Genomic DNA, 21,858 nt, shown 5'->3' with positions numbered 1-21,858 from the left:
CTCAGATGATGGAGGCCTTTCTGAGAGCAGTAATCCATCCAGGGTCATTAACATTTTATCTCCCACATGTCAAAAAACACCAACAACTTCTGCATTATGGCATATCTGAGGAAAAATACTATGTTGGTGCTTTCTAGTGGGGTTTAAGTCACGCTAATACTCTGACTGCTAGCCATTGGTTATGGATGAAGACATTATTTATCCACTTAACCATCTTGCATGCAGTGAACATATTTTCACCTACATACTCATTTATCATTAACACTGTAAAATGTCTTTGGGTATCTGGCAAAACACTATTTAAGACTAAGGAATTATTATTGTTATTATTACTTTCATACATGAGGAACATTTTACATTTACATTCCTACATACTTAAGTATTGTACCACTTGCAAATTACATGTTGTATTATTGTTATTTGTTCTCTACTTTCACATGAATGATGTAACATTTAGCTAAATAAGTAGGCCCAAGCGTGAGATCATCTGAGCCAGGGCAGAAGGAAGTGTACAGGCAGTAGTCAGCAGGTGGCTTTTCAGGTTTCACAACAGAGAGAGTTTTAAAGCAGACAGACAGGGAGGGTGGTAAGGCCAGGGTGAGTTCAGGAATGTCAGCACGTAACAGGGTGGTGTTAGAGACTGGGATGGAGGGAGGGAGCCAAACAGAGGAGGGACAAAGAGCAGGAGAGAGAGTCATAAATGCAATAATAACAGCTTAGGCTGAAATAAGCAAAGCGGCTTTCCTGGTTCCAAAGGCTGCCTGCGTAACTAACAATACTGCAGTGTCTCTGATAGGAAGGAGATAAAGCCCAGGAGTTGCTGTTTCTACTCTACTCATTTTTGGATTAATTTTGTCACTAGAACATTACATTTCTAGGCATGGATATTCTCTTGGATTCTGGATAAATAGAAATATTTCTCCCAATTTCAAAGCCAACACAATTTTTCTAACTCACTTGTTTTTCAAGATCGGGAAACGAGTCATTAACTATGACTGCCTTGTTCAGAGGCAAGTGGGGTCAGAAGTCACAGGAAAACCCAGAGAAGCAACTAGCAGCTGTGGTTCAACCCAGCCATGATGAGGACGATGATGAGGATGACCCAAAAGTTGGTTTCAGCAGGGAACCTATCCGCAGGAACTCCCGCTTTTACCGGTCAATGAGGAAGAAGAGGCTGGTCTCATCTGAGCAGTCTGGAAGTAAGACAACATCAGGCCTTTGCTGCTCTTGTCATTTAATATTGTATTTCTATTGTACCTGAAATTTGTCAAACCTGTGCTCAGTTTTCACAAGTTACACTTAAGATGACTTTTCTTGTATATGGTTCTGCTTCTGCTTGGCTTGTCCAAAAAGAACAAAACAAAAACAGCACATTGGCAGAACAATGATCTCTCATGTACAACAGTCATTCATACATCTGGTGCACAGGATATTTAAGCTTATGGTAAAGTGTTAAGCACATTGATTGCATTTGGGATAAGACAACCATTCTAGATGTTTTTCCTTGCTGGGGGTTTTCTGTAGCATTGCCCTGAGGGGGCAGCTCAAACTTGGGGTAAAGGGGACATGTTCTGTAGCTGATGATTGACAGAACTTTCCCGTGTACAACTATACTGTAAAGATCATGTAGTTGCTTCTGTTGGCAGCCTGCTGTCTTAACAATCCCAATCATCTTGTTTCTATTTACTAATGTTAAGTGCCCACACTAAACACATAAATTAAATGCAAGGGAGGGTGTCTATCAGGTCCCTTTTTTCAAGACTGAGCCCAAAGCCTTTCAGTTTTCTAGCTACAACTGTCTCTCACTGGCTTTCTTATATTTAAAATCAACAGTTTGTGAAACTCATTCTGTCTGAAACTCAGTTTGTTGCTCAATATTGTTGCCCCATTGACAGTTGCTGCAGTTGTTACTGAAAGTGGAACAATGGTCTCGTAGTCCTATCCCTAAGTGGTAATCTTCATGAATATAACCTGAGAAACTAGTTAGGTCTGAGCAGCATAATCGTCAAGTGAAGAATACCTGTATTTTCACCAGGTCACTTTCTGACCTCATGATTAAAAAACTGCTTGTTTTTATGTTCCTATGAGAATCATATACCTGATATCCTGTTATTAATGCATGTTGTCAGTTTAGTTATCACATGTTGAGTTTTTGTCCTGCATCTATCCTTATCCTTCTATATTGGAATACAGTAATTCATAGAGCCACACCATAGGAACTGTTGGAGCTTAGACTTTGCCCTGACTTCAGAAGGAGGGATCAAGTCATTCTTTATTATGTAACTGCACAATCAGCATCCATCTTACAAAATTAGGTCATAAAAAATTATGGTCTGTTGAAAAATGTCACAAAATCCAGTCACCTGCTTATTGATGACCTGAAATATAAAATAAACTAAAACCAGTAATGTGTGTTCTGTGGATAAAGAGAATGTCCAGTAAGTCCAGTCTTAATAGCTGAGGAGTGACCGGACGTAAAACGTGTGAAAAGAACTTGGCACTTTTTTTCATAGCACCTTCGCTGAGGTTCTAAGCAAGCCAAGACAATCCAACACCTGCTGACTGGTCAGATCTGGTCTCTACTATGCTATGACGACCAGTACTACTAAGCGAGGAGAGGCGAGTTGCGCTGAGCCGCCAGTACTGGTCATTCATGACATGGCATCAAAATGAACCATTCATCTGGTTCAGAAAAAATAAAAAAGAAGAAACTAGATAAAGAAAAATGCTCACATGATAAAGGTAAGGTTTTTTTCATGATGTGGATGGAGGGGGAGCTTTAATGCTGAATTTTTAGTTATCATAAGTGTTTCCTTTAGGAAAGGGCTAAAATAAAATGTGTATGTCACATGTCTGTCAGATGCCTGTCATGTCTGCTGTCATGAAAATAATGTTAAACAATCCTAAATTAATGTTACGTGGTAAATAACAGTGGAGAAGGTCTATGACGGTTCAGCAGCTCCCACTGGACCCTCGTAACATTAATATAGGATTGTTTTAGAGTGTCTTCAGTTTATAGATCTCTAATGTGAAGTGTGCTAAACAACACTATGCATATGCGGCCTATTGTGGATTATGCCACAATTGTGGCAGTGGATTATTGCTCTGAGTGGATTATTTTTAACTCTACTGAGTTAGTTGCATCTGTCTTTACCACATTTATTAGAATAGTTATTGTGACAATATAATTTGAACAAATTTGCCTACATTCCTACAGTTTAGTTATGTGTTTGATGTATTATTTTGTTTGATTCAAAAGAATCATAACAATACAAATTAAAGCTAATTTAAAGTAAATTATAGTATATATGACCATTAGTTCTGCCCACAGAATATAGGTTAAGACCATATCATCAGTTAGGCACAAGTAGTTCACTTTGTAATACCCTGTGAAATATACACAAAAATATTCCTTCAATATTAGTATATACATAGTACTCATCACTTATTCTCTTTGTTTTATAACTCTAACAAATACAATGTGTTGAAAACTACTTTGAAATTGGGTGCATGCTTTAAAAGGACACTGTACTGTATATTGCAATTTTTAATTAATTAGTTTTAATTGATTTTAATTTATGTAACTGCTCACTAGTCCTAAGACACCACAGTAACGCTAAATTAAAGTCAGCTTACATTGGTCAGGGTTGCTTTATTGTTTGTGATATCAGACACACATGGTACATTCAAGTTTTAAACCCAACAGATTAACTACATTAAAGGTCCCATATTATACTGTTTTTCATCAATTTCACACAGCTGTCAGAGGTCCAACAACACTGTATTCGAAATTCATTGTGCCAAACCCATTCCTGGTCCTGAATTTCAGCTGTCTAAACGTCGCTCAAGTGAGTTCTACTGAGAGCAGACTGTTTCTGTGTGAGTGCATAAGGTGCGTAAGGTGTGAGTGGGCGAGCGAGAGTGAGGGAGTGTGTGTATGTGTGGGCAGTGAATGAATGGGAGAGGAAGGAGGAGCGAAAGGAGTAGCAGTAGTACAATATAGGCTGCAGTTTGGCATCTATATATATCTATATATAAAATTCCCCTCTCACCCTGGTGAGGTGACATCTGTGTCATCCTCAAGCTCGGGTCCTCTACCAGAGACCTGGGAGTTTGAGGGTTCTGCACAGTATCTTGGCTGTTCCTAGGACTGCGCTCTTCTGGACTGACGCTTCAGATGAGATCTTGTTCCTGGGATCTGTTGGAGCCACTCTCCCAGTTTGGGGGTTACTGCCTCAAGTGCCCCCACTACCATGGGGTCCACATCCATTCCAGCTGCTTTTTCAACGCTTGGTACTTCTAAAGTTTCTCGTGTTCCTTCTTCCTGATGTTGGCATCAGCTGGGATCGCCACATCTATCACCACCACCCTCTTCTGCTCTTTGTTCACCACCACTATGTCTGGTTGGTTAGCCAGGAGCTGTTTGTCAGTCTGGAAGCTGAAGTTCCACAGAACCTTGGCCCTGTTGTTCTCAGCCACCTTCTTCTGTGGTATGGCCCATTGGGATTTGGGTACTTCTATTCCATACTGGTTGCAGATGTTCCTGTATACTATCCCAGCCACTTGGTTGTGCCTCTCCATGTACGCTGATCCAGCTAGCATCTTACACCCTGCTACTATGTGCTGGACTGTCTCAGGGGCTTCTTTACACAGTCTGCATCTTGAGTCTGATCTACTCTGGTAGATCCTGGCCTCTATGGCTCTTGTGCTTATGGCCTGTTCTTGTGCTGCCATGATTAGTGCCTCTGTGCTGTCTGTTAGTCCAGCATTTTCCAGCCACTGGTAGGATTTCTTGATATCAGCCACTTCTTCTATCTGACGGTGGTACATGCCATGTAGGGGCTTGTCCCTCCAGGTTGTCTGCTCCTCCTCCTCTGCACTCTCATCAGGGTTCTGCTGCCTGAGACATTCACTTAGCAGTTCATCCTTCAGGGCCATTTTTTTCGATGTGTTCTCGAATTTTCGATGTTTCATCCTGGACCGTGGCCTTGACGCTCACTAGCCCTCTGCCTCCCTCTCTCCGCTTTGTGTATAGCCTCAGGGTGCTGACTGAATGAATGAGGAAATCAAATTCTGTGGCTGAAAGAGGGCGGCGACAGAGAGAAACTCGAGGTTTGTTGAGAAAAAACCTGGTCCTGACCAGGTTAGGTTCATAGAGTATTTTACCATGGTAACTGACCAAGAGGTTAAGTTATCTCTCTCTGTGAAACAGGCTAGAGTTACCCCTCTTTCTCTGGTTTGAGTTACTTCCCTTTGTGCAACAGAAAACTCAGAGTTTCCCTCATTTCAGGGTTAACAGACTCAGAGTTTTCACTAAACCTGCTTTGTGAAATGGACCCCCGGTGATCTTTTCTTTTACTCCACAGCATGATGGAAGCCTGCTGGAGAGTGCCAGAGCTTCCTTCTCCAGTACACCTACTGCATCGGGAAGCTCCATGAGGGAGGAATCAGTCTTTGTCCTAAACAGTTCCTTGATGTGGTGAATGAAATCATAGGCTTCTTGGGAGGGGTGTCAGTTTGCAACTTAACTTACCTTGGTTTTTGTATTGTTTTTCCTGTTCTGTGTTCTCTGTTTTTGATTTTAAAAAATCTTTAGCAACCCATGCTTTTCTCCTGTCTCTGTCTTTGTGGAAGCCACGCATGTGTATCCCTTTCTCCGAGAGCCTGGAGAATCCCCATGCAGCATACCATGGTGAAGACTGTGTTCAAGGACAACATAGCACAAAGGACACAAACAGCTTGACATGCTGATCTGTTTGACTTCTTTTGATACTGTTTGTAAGGAATTCATTGTGGTATTAACTGGATTGGGAAAAACATATTGTGTGATTTATTATGCATCAATGAGTAGAGCAAGTTTGGGATAAGTGACAGTCACCTGTTAGTCTTCCTCACAAAGTCTTAAAGAAACAAAAACAGAAATGACTCAATTTTATTGCTTTCAACGACTGTACAGGTTTAGTAAAATTAACAGAGTTCAAAGCAATTAACACAAGCATATACATGTTGCAAAGCAAAGCATTTATTGACCATTATTTACCAATTATCGTGGTTTTCATAATGTTTTCTATTGCCCGCTAAACACTTCCTGGAACTTTTGAAGAGCTTCATGGACCACGTGATCATCCAGCGTTTTGAACTTCCGTTGTTACCACTGTCTCTCTTAAGGCACTCCAGATTCAAGGTTCGAGCGTGATTAGATCATCAATGAAGTAACCAATTGCAACCTAATGGGCTTCTGCAACTGAAGTTTGCAAGATCTATTTGTGTTTACTGACCCTGTCACTGGACAGGCTCAATTTTGGGCCTTGTGTCAACTACTTGTGCTTCTCCGAGGTGGGGGACTTGAGTCACATGACCTGACTCGAGTTGGACTCGATTTGCAAATTTGAGGACTTGAGACTTTTTTGACTAATACTGATGAAAGATTCAACTCAGCACAGTGCAATTAAGCATGTGGTATTGATGACATGACATATTTCATATTTTCATTTTTTTGAATAGTGAGAAGTTAAAGGGATATTCTGGTGTAAGTTTAATCCATGTTCTAACACACAGTAATAACCAAAAGTACCATGTGTTTCATGGGTCTGACTGTGAGACTGCAGTCTGCCCCACAGTCAATACCAGCGGCTCTTCAGAGCGGTTTTATTACGATCACCGTAAAAAAAAATGTGTGACTGACAGTGTTAAATATGCACCTAATGGCCAGTCTGTTACTCTTCCATGCTAAATCAGATTTCTGACACACTCCACAAATATGTAAAGTTTCATACACTTTTACCCAAAGGTACAGAAGTTGTCCATTGGTATGTGTGCAACATACAAAAGAATTGCTCTAACATTATTACAATGCTGCTATATTTCTAAAACACATGATCATATTGGCACAAATTTTGTCTGCTACCATCAGACACCAGTTGCAATTGCTGCTGTTAATTAAATTTGATGGTGCTACATTGTTGTCTAGCAGACTCCAAGGGCCACAAAATCTCCAGCTCCAAAAAAAAAAAATCTCCAAAAAAGCCAGCATAACTGACACATTATGCGAGTGCTTGTGTCCTTCCTGCGATTGGTTTGAAAAGACAAACCAAGAGAGTGGTTGGGCTTACACAGCAGATTGTGGATTGTGATTGCATTGTCTCTGCAGTTGAGCCAGAAACACTCTTGCAGGAAAGAGCACTTCTGGAAGATGAGTGACTGGGAGAAAGGCTGAAGAGATCGGTGTGTTTACTGCACAAATATGACTCAAAACCCATGATGACAGATGTCCCTCTCTGGGAACCATCACCTTATCATGGTGGAGAGGTTTGCATGTAGGGCTGGGTATCAATCAAATTTTTTCGATACCAATACCGATACCGATACCTTAATTTCGATACCGATTCCTGAACGGTACCTTTTTCTGTTCCTATTTTATTTTTATTCTAGAAAGAAAAAACATTACAAATTCTATTCCACATACTGGAGTTTATTTTCCAAGATCATTCCAACTGAAAATTTAACAAGAACAAAAGTGCACACCATCACACACGCACGCGCGCGCGCACACACACACACACCGCATACCAGGCAGGTATGAATGTGTTTGCCAGCATGTCTCTGCTGGGGGGCTGATACCTGGGGTTAAGGACTCTTATCATCTCCCTAATTGACATCAATTAAAACACAAAACAATAAAATAGTTAAAATCTTCTCATTGCTTGAAAACACACAACTTTAAAATACATCTAGGCTTGGTTTAGATATAGATCATATGATTACAGACACATATAAATAAAATGATTTATTCATCAACAATATCCTGTATAGACAACTTACCTCCACCATGGAGCCTCCATTGTGGAAAATGGTAGCAAACCTTTCACCACAAACTGTGTCACTGCCCTGTGGCACTCAGCTTGTTTTTCTTTTGTCATTTTAGCTTTTTCTGCTAGTGTGAATGGATTTACACAAGCTGCCTGCCTTTTCCTCCTCACATCAGGGACCTGGCCGGAAGCTGCAAAGGTTTTGCACTTTTAGTTTTGAGGCTAGCTAGGCAGGGGTGAACAGCTTTCATACCCAATGACGGTGCACATTTTAAATGCAAGCAATTTAATCACTTTTGACTTGGCTAGCCGCTAGTTACATATCCATAAACAAAAGTTACTCGCTAATGTCCTACAGTGGCCCACCGTTAATATGCACAAACTTGCTACAAGCTAGCTAGCTCCTACCTCGACAAAAAAAGCAGTTCAACGGAATTCGTGGAACAAACTTACCCGATGAAATATCAGACACAGCGCTGTGCTCAGTACTTTCAGATGAATCCGAGTCTGGTCGTAAAACGTCCTGTAGAGAGGTGGTGGGTGCAGTCGATGTCGCGGGTGTGGTGGTGGAAGATGCAGAAGGGGGTGTGTGAGAGAAGACGGTGCAGCTCTCCGCTCTCAAATTTATTCCATGCACTGTCAAATGCTTTAGCATATTTGAAGTGTTGCCTGATTTGCAGGCGATAGTCTTGTCACATATATTGCACCGGCATTATTTGAGTCGGTCTTGCAAAAGTATAACCATGCTTTCGACTTTGGCATTTTTGTAGCGTTTTGACGACTCCGCAGCTAACTTTAGGTGAAGCTCGCGTTGCCTGTTAAGGAGGGGGCGTAATCAGAATGTGTTTTTCATGCACGCGGGCGTTTCAGCCAATCTCAGGTGGCATTATCAGGCCATAAACACGCAGGCACATATTGGAGCTACACGTGATTATCCTCTGGGTATCGAAACGTGGAACCGAAAAACAAGACATATTTCGATACCCAGAAGAACCTAAACATTTCGGTCGGTGCCATGAAGGAACCGAATTTCGGTGCCCAGCCCTATTTGCATGTCCCACTGAACCTGGGAGCTAGGTTGTCAGGAGCCATGTGCTCCTGGTAGGGTCTCCCAAGGCATATTGGTCTCAGGTGAGGGGCCAGACCAAAAATGGTGCACAAATACCCCATGAAAGATAGAGGTGTGAGGCGAGAGACTCTGCCTGGAGGAAGCCCATGAGTGAGCGCCTGGTGGCCGGGTCTGCTACAGGGCCCGGCCAGGCACAGCCCAAATGAGCAACGTGGCACTTCTCCCTCCCCATCCCATGGGCAAACCATCTACAGGGGAAACCACTGGGGTCGGGTGCACTGCCACATGGGTGGCAGTGGTGGTGACGGGACTCGGCGACCCAGACCTAGGTGGCAGAAGCTAATGTGGAATGTCACCTCTCTTGGGGGGAAGGAGCCGGAGCTGGTGCTGGAGGTTGAGCGTTACTGGTTGGATCTGGTGGGGTTGCCTCCATGCACAACTTTGGCTCTGGATCCAACCTCCTTGATAGGGGCTGGGGATACAAGTCACTGGCTGAGCGCGGCCATGTTGGAATTTACCCCGGTGGATGAGAGGGTGTCCTCCCTACACCTAAGGGCTGGGTGGAAACCCCGACTGTTGCATATGCACCGAACAGCAGTTCGGAGTATGCAGCCTTCTTGGAGGTCCTGGCTGGGGCCCTGAAAGGGGCTCCAGTGGGGGACTCTGTGGTCTTACTGGGAGACTTAAAGGCGTATGACTGGGTCCCCTGGGATGTTCTGCGGGAGGTGCTGCAGGAGTATAGGGTGAGGGGGTCCCTTCTCAGGGCCATCCAATCCCTATATTCTCAAAGCTAGAGCTGCGTGCATGTACTCAGCAGTAAGTCGGACTTGTTCCAATTGGGTGTTGGACTCTGCCAGGGCTGTGCCTTGTTCCCAATACTGTTTGTGATATACATGGACAGCATTTTGAGGCGAGTGACTGAGTGTGAAGCGGCAGGGATGAAGATCAGCACCTCTAAATCTGAGGCCATGGTTCTCGGTGGGAAACCGGTGGATTGCCTACTACAGATGGGGAATGAGTCCTTGCCCCAAGTGAAGGAGTTAAAGTTCCTCTGTGTTTTGTTCACGAGTGAGGGGATGATAGGGCGTGAGATCGATCAGAGAGTTTGAGCGGTGGGTGTGGTGTCGCATGTGCTTCACCGCATGGTTGTGACAAAAAGGCAGCTGAGCTGGAAGGCAAAGCTCTCGATCTACTGGTCAGTCTTCGTTCCTACCCTCACCTATGGTCATGTGCAATGGGTCATGACCGAAAGAATGAGATTGTGCGTACAAGTGGCCAAAATGGGTTTTCTCCACAGGGTGGCTGGGGTCTCCCTCAGAGACAGGGTGAGAAGCTCAGCCATCCGGGAGGGACTTGGAGTAGAGCCGCTGCTCCTCTGCGTGGAAAGGAGCCAGTTGAGGTGGTTCGGGCATCTAATGAAGATGCTGTGGCACGTCCAACTGGGAGGAGTCCTAGGGGTAGACCCAGGACCAGGTGGAGGGATTATATCTCTTCTCTGGCCTGGGAGCACATGGGGATTCCCGAGTCTGAGTTGGTCAGCATGGCCGGGGAAAGAGAAGTCTTGGGATCGCAGCTGAAGTTGCTGCCCCCGCGACCCGACTTTGGATAAGTGGTTGACAATGGATGGATGGATGGATGGACTTGCTTTACCTGAACATGTCTTGACTTGGCTTGCTTGACCCTTTCCACAGTAACTTGAGACTTGCTTGAAACTTGAAGCTGAAGACTTGAGACTTGCTTGTGACTTGCAAACGTGACAGTCTCCCACAACTGATATTTCGACTATTGGTAGTAGGAATATTAATTTACAGCACCACTATAGTTCTTTTCAATAGGCCAGAGTTGTTGTTTGTCTTGTGTCTATCTGAATAACAGGTTTTCTTAACACATGCAGTATAACCATAGATATTGTTGTGCCAAAGCGCAACAAGTGCCTCTCCGCCACTTTCTTTCTTCAAGTGAGGAAATAAAAAGAAAATAGTCCATATGACTTCTGTGAGATGTCTCCTGCTCCTGATTACTGCATTATATTCTCAACATGAGAGTCGAGTCAGCATTTAATCATGTGGTCAATAAGCTAATGTATTTAAACTTGTCGCTGTAGGAACAGTGGTTACTTGACCTTCAAAATGTAACCGTGTGCATTCACACACACTTATCGCATGTATGAATGCCTTAGTTGCACTTTGGTACTAAACAAACAGCACTACACCCCTGAATATAACAGTTCAAGTGATTGTATTTCTCTCTTCCTCTTTCTCTCTGTCCAGATACTACCAGGCGTAGTTTGGACCAAAGTCCATCCGGCACTGCAGGAATCTCCTTCTCTAGTTCTCCCTTACCCCACAGATCACCTTTGTTGTCAGGAGCCAAACAGTGAGTCTGCATGCTTTCACTGCCCAACCCTACACAAACACACCCAGAAAACAATCACTGTATGTGCCTGTTTAAACATTGCCACACACCACACTCCTTCTCTTAATTTGTTACTCTAAATGGTTTATCCTGTTATTAGGGGTAGTGATGGGAATTCCAGCTCTTTTAAGTGAGCTGGGTCTTATGGCTTGGCTCACTCAGATTTTTGTTGTTTAAATTATTACCAAAAATCATGTTAAATTATGTGTAAATTGAAAATGTAAAAAACATACATCATATCAATTGATTATTATACATACACTATACTGCCAAAAGTATTCATTGACCCATCCAAATAATTGAAATCAGGTGTTCCAATCACTTCCATGGCCACAGGTGTGTAAAATTTAACACATTTTATACACGTGTTTTCATTTGTGAAAGAAATGCGTTTCTGGAAGAATGGTCAAAAATTCCCATAGACACACTCCTAAACATTGTGGAAAGCCTTCCCAGAAGAGCTGAAGCTGTAATAGCTGCAAAGGGTGGACCAACGTCATATTAAACCCTACGGATTAAGAATGGGATGTCACTTAAATTCATATGTGATTCAAGGCAGGTGAACGAATACTTTTGGCGATATACTGTAGTTTATGTCTTATTATACTCAACAAGGAACAGATTGCTAGAACAAATACATTCTTAAGTACATAGCTCTACAGGGCACACTGTCTCATAGAGACAGTGTGCCCTGTAGACACTGCAGCAGCAGCAACCGTTGCAGTAGACAAACTCGCACTTTAATTAGTAGCAGGTTCACTTGCTTTAGAATTTAGACATTTATTTATCCCACATCGGGGAAATTTATTTGTCACAATAGCAGGTGAACAGACATATAGACGTACAGGAATTGGAATACTAAAGGAATACTATGAAAGATCTGAATAAGAGAGGAAGATAGAATATAATAAAATAAAATAAAAATATAGTAAGGACAATATGTTGTGTGCATTGTATATACAGGAGGCAAAGATGTGCATTATATACATTTAAATAAAGTGTCAAAGTATTGCTTTGTTGAGGTTGGGTGCATAAATAAACTGTTTAAATACAGTGTTTACGAAAAAACAGACTCAGTTCATTAATATGAATATGTATATATACAAAATATAAAATAGTATTACTGCACAGGATGAATTACACAAGATGGCGGAAGAAGAGGTGTAAAGATAAGTAGGTGCTTATGGTGCTACATTAAGAGTTATTGGTGTTAAACAGTCTTACAGCAGTTGGAATGAACGACCTGCAGTAGTGTTCCTTTTTACACCGTGGGTGAAACAGTCTATTGCTGAAGGAGCTGCTTAAAGCCCCCACAGTCTCATGTAGGGGGTGAGAGGGGTTGTCCATGATTGATGTCAGCTTGGCTAACATCCTCCTCTCACCCACCTCCTCAATGGAGTCCGGAGGACAGTCCAAGACTGAGCCAGCCCTTTTGACCAGCTTGTTGAGTCTCTTCCTGTCCCTCTCTGAGCTTCCACAGCCCAGCAGACCACAGCGTAAAAGATCACTGATGCTACCACAGAGTCATAAAAAGTTTTTTTAATGGGACCTGCACACACCAAAGGACCTCACTTTGGCCCTTCTTGTACAGGACATCTGTGTTGTGTGTCCAATCAAGTTTGTTGTTTACGTGAACACCCAAGTATTTGTACTCCACAATCTCAATGTCCAAACCCTATATGTTCACTGGTGCAATCAGAGGAGCCTTCCTCCTGAAATCGATCACCACCTTCTTTGTCTTGCTGGCGGTGATGCGCAGGTGGTTCAGTTCCCACCAGGCGACAAAGTTGGTGATGAACCTCCTGTACTCCAGATCGTTCACCTCTGGCATATGTGCAATGATAGCTGTGTTGTCGGAGAGGTGGCAACTGTCCGTGTTGTAAGTGAAGTCTGATGTGTAGCGTGTGAAGAGGAAAGGAGAGAGCACTCTACCCTGTGGAGCTCCCGTGCTGCAGACTACCACATCAGACACACAGGTGCAGAGCCTCACATACTGCGGTCTGTTTGTGAGGTAGTCGGTGGTCCATGCAGCCAGGTGGCAGTCGACTCCCGCACCTTTCAGCTTCCCCCTTAGCAGTAATGGGTGGCTTGTGTTGAAAACACTGGAGAAGTCAAAAAACATGACTCTCACAGTGCCTCCAGTGCTCTCCAGGTGTGAAAGTGACCAGCGTCATCCACACCAATGCCAGGTCAATAAGCAAACTGATAAAGCTTGTCCTTTTTCTTCCAACTGCACTGATGAATGTAAGTTGTCATGTGCCTGTGCAGGTTATTTGTATAGCCTGCTCGATATGAGATTTTAAACTTGCATACTCTAAACTCAATTTGCCTGCATTTCCTGTCGTCACTCATTTACTGCGGACACACAGACACCACCAATAATCATGCGTGGCATGAACACAAAAATATTAGAGAAAAAAACATAATAAATAAAATAATTCAAATAATCACAACAATTACTATCAATTAAGAAAACTCACAGGTAACCAGGGCAGGAAGGATTTGTCTAATATGGTCACCTCTTTGTATGTGTTAAAAAACTAGCAGCAGAGTTTTGTATCAGCTGCAGTCTTTGGATGTTTTGCCTGCTGATACCAAAATAAAGTGCGTTGCACTAGTACAGCCTAGAGGAGATAAAAGCACGGATGACCTTTTCTAAATCTGCCGAGGACAAGAATGACCTGATCTTGGTTAGCTGTATCAGTTGGGCAAAGAAGGGCTGCACCACTATAGTCACCTGAGCGTGAAAAGAAAACTCAAAGATTACACCAAGATTGCGGACCTCTTTTCAAACGTTGTTAGATAAGGTGCACAGACTAGAGGAGAGATTGTTAATGCTACTAGTGCTGGGCCAGAGGGGGTCATTATAAGAATGTCTGATTTGGAGCCAAATCACAGATACCAACATAATTCTTCACACGACTGATTAAGACATTATGGTCCACTGTGTCAAAAGCTGAGCTGAGGTCAAGGAAAATTAATATTGAATACAGGCCTGTGTTGGCTGCAAGCAGTAGGTCATTGGCGACCTTGACCAGTGCAGTCTCAGTGCTGTGAAGGGCGTAGAAACCAGATTAAAATTTCTCAAAAATATGATTTTTTTTCTTAAAAGAAATCAGTTGAGTGGAGACTATTTTTTTTCTAAAATCTTGGATAAAAAAGGCAGCTTTAAGATTGGTCTAAAATGACTTAACTGACTTAGGGATCTTGGGAGGGTTTCTTTAAAAGATGGTAAACAGTGTCATGTTTATATAGGAAGGGAAAGTACCAGTAGACAAAGAGCAGTTGATAATGGCTAGGACCAACTGTCTTAAATACAGCTTTTAAACACCAAGTGGAAATGCAGTGTGAAAGGCAGGTGGATGATTTGAAAGTTCAATTGTACATTCCAGTGTAAACAAAGAGATTTCACTGGAGACTGTTGACAGGGGTCAACTACCATTTCTCTAAAAGCAGTGTCAAAATGATGCCAAATCTCCACTATTTTGTTCAAAAAGTGATTAAGAAATTCTTCATATTTGTTTGGGGAGGATTCAGCTGGCTGGCTGGGAGGGGGACCATCCACAGAATTAAGTTTTAAAAGAATTCTGGGATTATGACCCTATTTGACAATCAACTCAGATAATAGTTGTTAATTGCTTCTCTGATTGTACACTGATAAGTGAACATTAGCTCTTTTAGAGAAGCAAGTGAGACACTGAGTTAATCAGTTTTGTATTTCCTCTGTAATCCTTCATCGTCTCTTTAAAATCCTTAGTTCCTCGTTCAGCCTGGCAGAGAATGAGGTTTCACATTTTTAAGTCTGACTCAAAGGCCACACACTGGATCTGGTGTGCTCCACTGGCACAGCTCCCTCCCATCTACAATGCCTGGACCTTGTTGTTTCTGACCACTATGCTGTCCTCTTCACTGTTCCTGTCCCTGTGCCCAAGCAGTGCATAACTCACATACATACAGGAACATCAAGCAGTGAACACTCTGGCCCTGTCCAACATGCTGGAAACCCACCTGGTGTCTGATCCCCTTGACACCTCACTGGATGGGCTGGTGGCCCACTATAATGCTTCTGTCTCCTGGGGTCTTGACTCCCTTGCCACTCTTAAAACCCGGACTGTCTCATTTACCCATTCTGCCCCCTGGTTCACTGCTGAACTCCGCACCCTAAAGACCACTGGTCGCCACCTGGAGAGGCTCTGTGAAAGATCTGGTCTCACTGTCCATCATGAAGCCTACAAAGACCACATTAGGTCTTATAAAGAAGCTCTCTCTAGGGCTAAAACGAACTACTACACCACTTTCTGGTGCCCCTGACCTCTGCTTCAAGTTCCTAGACTCCCTCCTAGATAAAGTTGGCTGCCATTCACCAGCAACTCCTGGCATCTGCCACCACCCCACCATATGCACCTCAGACATGGACAACTGATCCTCACACTGTTCGCCTGCCCCAGTGCTCTCTCTCCTTCTCTCCTGTGGACTCTATTTCTGTTGCTAAGTTGGTCTCCCAGGCCAAAGCCTCCACCTGCTCTCTGGACCCCATGCCAACAACTCTGGTGAAGTCTTCCCTGCCTGCCCTATGCCCCCTCATGGTTGACATTATCAATTCATCCCTAGAATCTGGCATGGTACCGTCCACCTTCAAAACAGCTTCAGTGACCCCCATCCTCAAGAAGCCAGGTCTGGACATAGAGGAATTACATAACTACTGGCCAATCTCCAACCTTCCTTTCCTAAGCAAAATCCTGAAAAGAGCAGTTGCCGCCCAACTCCAGCAGCTCATGTCCAGCCATGAGCTCTATGAACCCCTTCAGTCTGGCTTCAAAATCACCGATGACCTCCTCCTCGCTGCAGATTCTGGCCACATCAGTATTCTGATCCTCCTGGACCGCTCTGCAGCTTCCATTCTTATGCTGATGATACTCAATTATTTCTCTGCACCAAACCGTCCACCCAGCTACCCCCACAGTCATTCGTCAACTGCCTGCACGATATAAAACTCTGGATGACATCAATCTACTCAGAAACAGAGCTCATGGTTGTTGCCTCCAAGGCACTGCTCCAGAAGATTGGAGATCTTCTCCTGGACGTGTACGGCTGCACTATCTCCTCATCCACAGAAGTCCACAACCTGGGTGTCATCCTTGATTCCACATCTTCAGACCTCCCTCTCCAAACCCGTGGCTGAGACCCTCATCCATGCCTTCATCACCTTCCACCTGGACTACTATCTAGGCTCCCTTCCAAAACCCTGGACAGGCTCCAGTATGTGCAGAACTCTGCTGCCAGGGTCCTCACCCGCACCAACCCCTAGCAACACATCACCCCCACTCTCATCCGCCTTCACTGGCTCCCAGTTAAATCATGCATCAATTACAAAATTCTCCTTCTGACCTATAAATCTCTCCATTCCCTCGCCCCCCCAATATCTGTCTGACCTCCTCCACCCCTATACCCAGTCTCAGACACTGCGCTCATCAGGCACACACTAGCTCTCCATCCCTCACACCAAACTACAAACCTTCGGCGACAGAGCCTTCTGTTTGACAACCCCCACTCTCTGGGACACACTCCCAGCTGAAATCCGCAAACTGACTTCTCTTGAAACTTTCAAAAGAGACTTAAAAACCCATCTTTTTAATAAGGTTTATCACCTCTAGATCCAGACACATCAATTAACTTTTCTGTTTCTTTTTCTTATATATATTTTCTTTTTATCCATTTAGTCCTCGTTTTGTTTGTTCCACTTTGTTAAGTGTCCTTGGGTACCCTTATTATTATTATTATTATTATTATTATTATTATTATTATTATTATTATTATTATTATTGGCTGGTGGAAAACTAAACAATCTGGGGGGGGGGGGGCGGAGATGGGCACATTCATCAGGATTAATCCAGGACTCTGTGATGATGTTAAGTCAGTATTGTTTGTCATGATAAAATCCTGGCAGATTAAAGATTTATTTGCAAGCTTATTCTGCTTATTATATTGAGTAAGCAGAAATTAGCTGATTTAAAAGCAGGGATTAAAGGAGTGGGATTAAAAGGGATTAAAGGAGTGGTTTAAACGTGATGAGGTTGTTTCCGTGTGGACTTTGAGTCAATTTTGGTAGTGCACACTGCCTTTCAATGATCCTAACAGGAATCCTAAGTGGAATAAGTGACTAGATAAAACCAGCACCAGTAGGAGTCGCATTGTCAAGGACAGGGCTAGAGAACACAGAGCCCGGATGCTGGGCAGGGTCCTGCTGGGGAAACCATCAATTCAGACCAAAAGAAATAAAACTGATTAAAATACAAATCAGTTTTCCTGCTCCTTTCCTGTTAGGATGCAAAACAGTTCCACCTGGCCCAAAAGGAGTCAAAATGAATAATAAAACCAAGACCAGTAGCAGTACAAAAAATTTGCATTCACAGGTGCAGATTAAAAAGAGAGCTAAAGCGTTCTGAGCTCTTGATCAAATTGGGAGTGTTCAACAGTGGAGATCAGAGACTCAAGTTCATAGTGCAGCTTGCTGGATTTCCTGGACATGACATCATTGGTGCCGGAATGCACTATCACAGTGTGCACGGTGGAATGAATGTCAAGAATAGCTGGAATTGGTTCACTAGAATAAAAAAATTGCCTCCTGAGAGACTGCATGTAATTGCATCAGGAAGCTTTACAAATCTAACAACAGAATCTCCAACCATTAAAATCGTGGGTCACTCAGTTTCAGGGCTTTCTTTGTAAACTGAGAGCTTTGGTCTGAGTTTAAGGCCAATCGTTGACGAGCTGAGCTGAGTGATTGATTGCCTAGTCCGATGTTTGAGAGAGGAGAGAGGACAGGCCCAGGGAAGCTCAGCCAGAGGAGAGAAGAAGTTAGAGAGTGGAATAACATCACTGCCTATACCAAACCAGTCATAGAGGAGAAGAGAAAGTCTTTTGCAACACTTAACTACAGACGCCCAGGACTGGGATCCTGGTGGTCAGGCAGGGGACGTCATCAGGAGTAGTCACTGTATCCAACGCTAAGGCCCATTGGCTACCTGCAGGCTTGAGACACGTTAGCCGGGGACACAGCTCTCTTTACCACTGGAGAAGATCCTCAATGAGATGCTCAGTGGATTGTAGCTCCTGCCTCAGCCCCGCAACCTCCGTTGACATTATCATCAGTTAGCACTAGTGATGCTAACAGCATCAGTGCAATAAGAAATTGAACTCCATGCTGCCTTCACTGTCTGATACACCAACATCTCTCTGGACCAGGTGCCACATTCACAGTGTTTGTTCAGCCCAGTCAAGCATTTTTTTGCAGTGTGGTAACAAATTAAACCCGTCCTGTTTTTTCTTCTGACACATTCAGTATCAGATTGTTCTGTTCAGTTGTAAACTCTCAGCATGGCTCGTTAACCCACCTCTCTGTAGTTTGAATCAGCACTTCCACTTAGATGCACCACAGGAACAGGTGGGCAAATAGCCTGTATGTATACAATGTAATATAAGAAATAACATTAGTAGAAGTAGTGGTACAAGTATTAGTATTAGCAGTAGCAGAAATCATAGGACGTCCTTGTAGTCGTAGTAATAAAAGTAGTAGTAGTAATAGGATATTGCTGAAAAAGCTGAAAAGGCGTAAGGGCTGTGGAATAATAGACTGAATGGGCTTAAAAAGCTGAACATTTTGATAGTTTAAGGGTTTCTCTAATTGAATGTATGCTGAAGAAATAGCAGAACCAAATTTGAAAAATCTCCCATAAGAAGTAATAGGAGCAATTTGCCAAAAAAAAAAGCTGAACATTTAAAAAAGTATATTAGCTAGATATGCTTAAAGAGAGCAGTTTCTTTCTTTATTCCTTAACGAGCTGAACGTTTTGATAGTTAAAAAGTTTCTGTAGCTCAGAACTTATAGGAGGAGAAGCGCAGAAATAAACATATGGAAGACGGAATAATAAAAAACAAGAGGAATTAAAGCTACAAGCGGCTATGAACGGGCCCTCGCAGTCCAAACGCACTGTCTGTTTGAACACAATGTGGAGGGAAATCGCAGTTTTATCGTTTACTATTACAGCTCTTTTTCTCAACTACGTTTTTGTCAGGAGGGTCCACAGATGCTACAGCAAAGGTTTGGTGGAAATCGGCGAGAAATCACCCAGAAGTACGTTTTTCATTTTTGTTGGTTTTGTGGATGGAAATTTACTACGAACGTGGGTATGGCTTAAATCACACAATTCAGCTCAATTCAGGGAACATGTAGATGTAAGGTTTAAAATTGTGCAACATATTATGTGGGAGTTGTTGGGCAAAAACTCTTTTGTGTTGATAACAGAATCACCTGCTGGTTATTTTTGGTGTGAGAGTTACGGCGGCCAGGTTATATCACCCCATGAATTTCACTAACATTTGTTATGGAGTAGGCACAATGCCAAATATTAAATTAGACTGCCACCAGAGCACCATCAAATGGCGGATTGGTGACACCTTTGTGAGATATCCTCAGGAGGGCATTGACAGTAATTGTCACAAGTTTTGTGTTAATCTGAACAATTGATATCGAGATATAAAATATTTAAATTTAAAGAATGTCACTTAGTGGTCATCGCCCCAAATTTTGCACATAGCCTTAGGGCTCATGGGGAAGTAGAAACCTGAGTTTCATGTCATTCAGACACACCAATGTGGAGATATGCAACACTTCCTGTTTGGAATGAAATCTGCAGGAAGTTGTTATTTTATAAGTATTTATTGGAACATCAAGATTCTTTTGATAACTTTATGTCAGGAGTGTCCACAGATGCTGTGTGCAAAGTTTCATGCAAATTAGTGAAATTGCCTAGGAGGAGTTTTAAAAAGTAGGTTTGCAACATTTTGCTAATTTGCGGGGGGGAAAAAAAAAAAAAAACGGTAGGCGGATATGGGCCTGGCCTATATCACAAGATTCAACACAATTCAGGGAAGGTTTGGATATAAGTTTGGTGAGTTTGGTTCAGGCAGTGAAAAATGCAATCTTTTGGGATAAAAGAGTTGTCAGTGGAAAAACAATAGGGACCTTGCAGGTTGTTTGGACCCTAACAATGGTGTGAATCAGTATTCTATATCTTCTCTATCCATGAAATTGCATTTCCTTCTGAAAATGCAGTATAAATTCTGAAACATCCCTTGTTGGAAAGGCAGAAATTGCCGCCCACTGTCTAACCAAAAGTCAAGATTTGACCTAATGCCCAGTGCATGGGCATGCTTTCAAAGCTTAAATCTCTTGACTGCCACGGCAGACAATAACGTTTATGGGTATCTCAGCTATATCTACCAAGGTACCGGGGTACTCCAAAAATGTTGTGAGTTTTAATATTTAGGCAGGATTGTACCAACAAATTTAACTTTTAAAGCTGATAAAATCATGCTTTAAGTTTAAATTCTGTTGCACCAAACTTTAAAACTACAAATCTTAACAGGTAGTTTTAATCTACCCCCCGTTTACTGCCCCATTCTCAAATCTACCTCCCTTTCCACTGCATTCAGCTTCCACATCCACCCCACTGCCACCCCTGACATCCAGCCACCTCCCCCAACCAAACACTCACCTGCTTCAATCTGTCCCTCTCCACTATCCAAATGAGAAACGAGCTCCAGCTCTAGGCAGGTGTAGTATTGTGGAGTATCCCTTTAACATGAGCCTGAAGCTAGGATAAGTGCCATTGCTTTGGAAAACTTCCTGCATGGTATCAGTACCAAGGCCCCTCACCCTAAAGACTTCAACAGCTACAGACCAGTTGCTTTGAATTCACATCAAATGAAGACCCTGGAGCAGCTCATCCTTATCCATCTCCACCCTCTGATGGGTCCTTTTATGGGCCTACTCCAATTTGCCTACCAACCTGGCATCGTAGTGGAAGACGCCATCATCTTCCTCCTGGAGAGCTCACTGTCTCACTTGGAAAAGTCTGAAGGCCCTGTGAAGATCATGTCCTTTGATTTCGCCAGTGTTTTCAACACCAGACAGCCTGCACTTTTGGGGGACAAACTGGAGCTCATGGGAGCGGACCAACTCCTCACATCCTGGATCCTCCACTACCTTTCTATGACTCTGTGGTGGCATCAGCCATTTTCTATGGAGTAGTCTGCTGGAGCAGCAAGTATGAAGAGACTTGACATACTTGTCAGGCCAGCGCCATCCAGCAATTCCCTCTTGACCCAGTGCAGATGGAGGGAAAGAGCAGGATGATGAATAAGCTGTCATCACTACTAGTGAAGGAGTCCCACCCCCTGCAGGTCACTATCACAACATTGGGCAGCTCCTTCAGTGATAGGCTGATACACCACAAGTGTGTGAAGGAGAGGTATCACAGGCCCAAGTGTGTGAGGGAGAGGTGTTGCAGGTCCAAGTGCAGTAGAGGTATCGCAAATCCAAGTGTGTGAACAGATGTCCAGTAGTACTTCAGACACTTACATGTTCAAAACATGTGCATAAGAGATCCTGTTTCAACTTTGCAATTAGGGAATTGTACTTAGTATGTCCTGTTTATTTTATGGGGGTGTTCAGGTATTAAATAAGTGCTGTATATAAGATTAAACTGCAATAGTGTGTGTTGA

At 43.1% G+C, this 21,858-nt stretch overlaps 1 protein-coding gene across 1 annotated transcript in view; it reads left to right on the top strand.

Annotated features, from left to right (window-relative positions):
- Positions 1-734: 734 nt before the first annotated feature.
- The window catches only part of ngef (neuronal guanine nucleotide exchange factor), a 99,730-nt gene continuing 78,606 nt past the window's right edge, over positions 735-21,858 (top strand). The window contains exons 1-2 of the mRNA XM_037119927.1: positions 735-1,199; positions 11,148-11,253. Coding sequence (XP_036975822.1) covers positions 992-1,199; positions 11,148-11,253 — 314 coding nt within the window. The 5' untranslated portion in view covers positions 735-991. The remainder of the gene's footprint in view (positions 1,200-11,147; positions 11,254-21,858) is intronic.

Source organism: Acanthopagrus latus, chromosome 2 (genome assembly GCF_904848185.1).
Source record: "Acanthopagrus latus isolate v.2019 chromosome 2, fAcaLat1.1, whole genome shotgun sequence".
In the NCBI taxonomy this organism is placed as follows: Eukaryota; Metazoa; Chordata; class Actinopteri; order Spariformes; family Sparidae; genus Acanthopagrus; species Acanthopagrus latus.
Note: the sequence above shows the minus strand (reverse complement) of the source record. Positions and strands in the feature narration are given on the sequence as shown.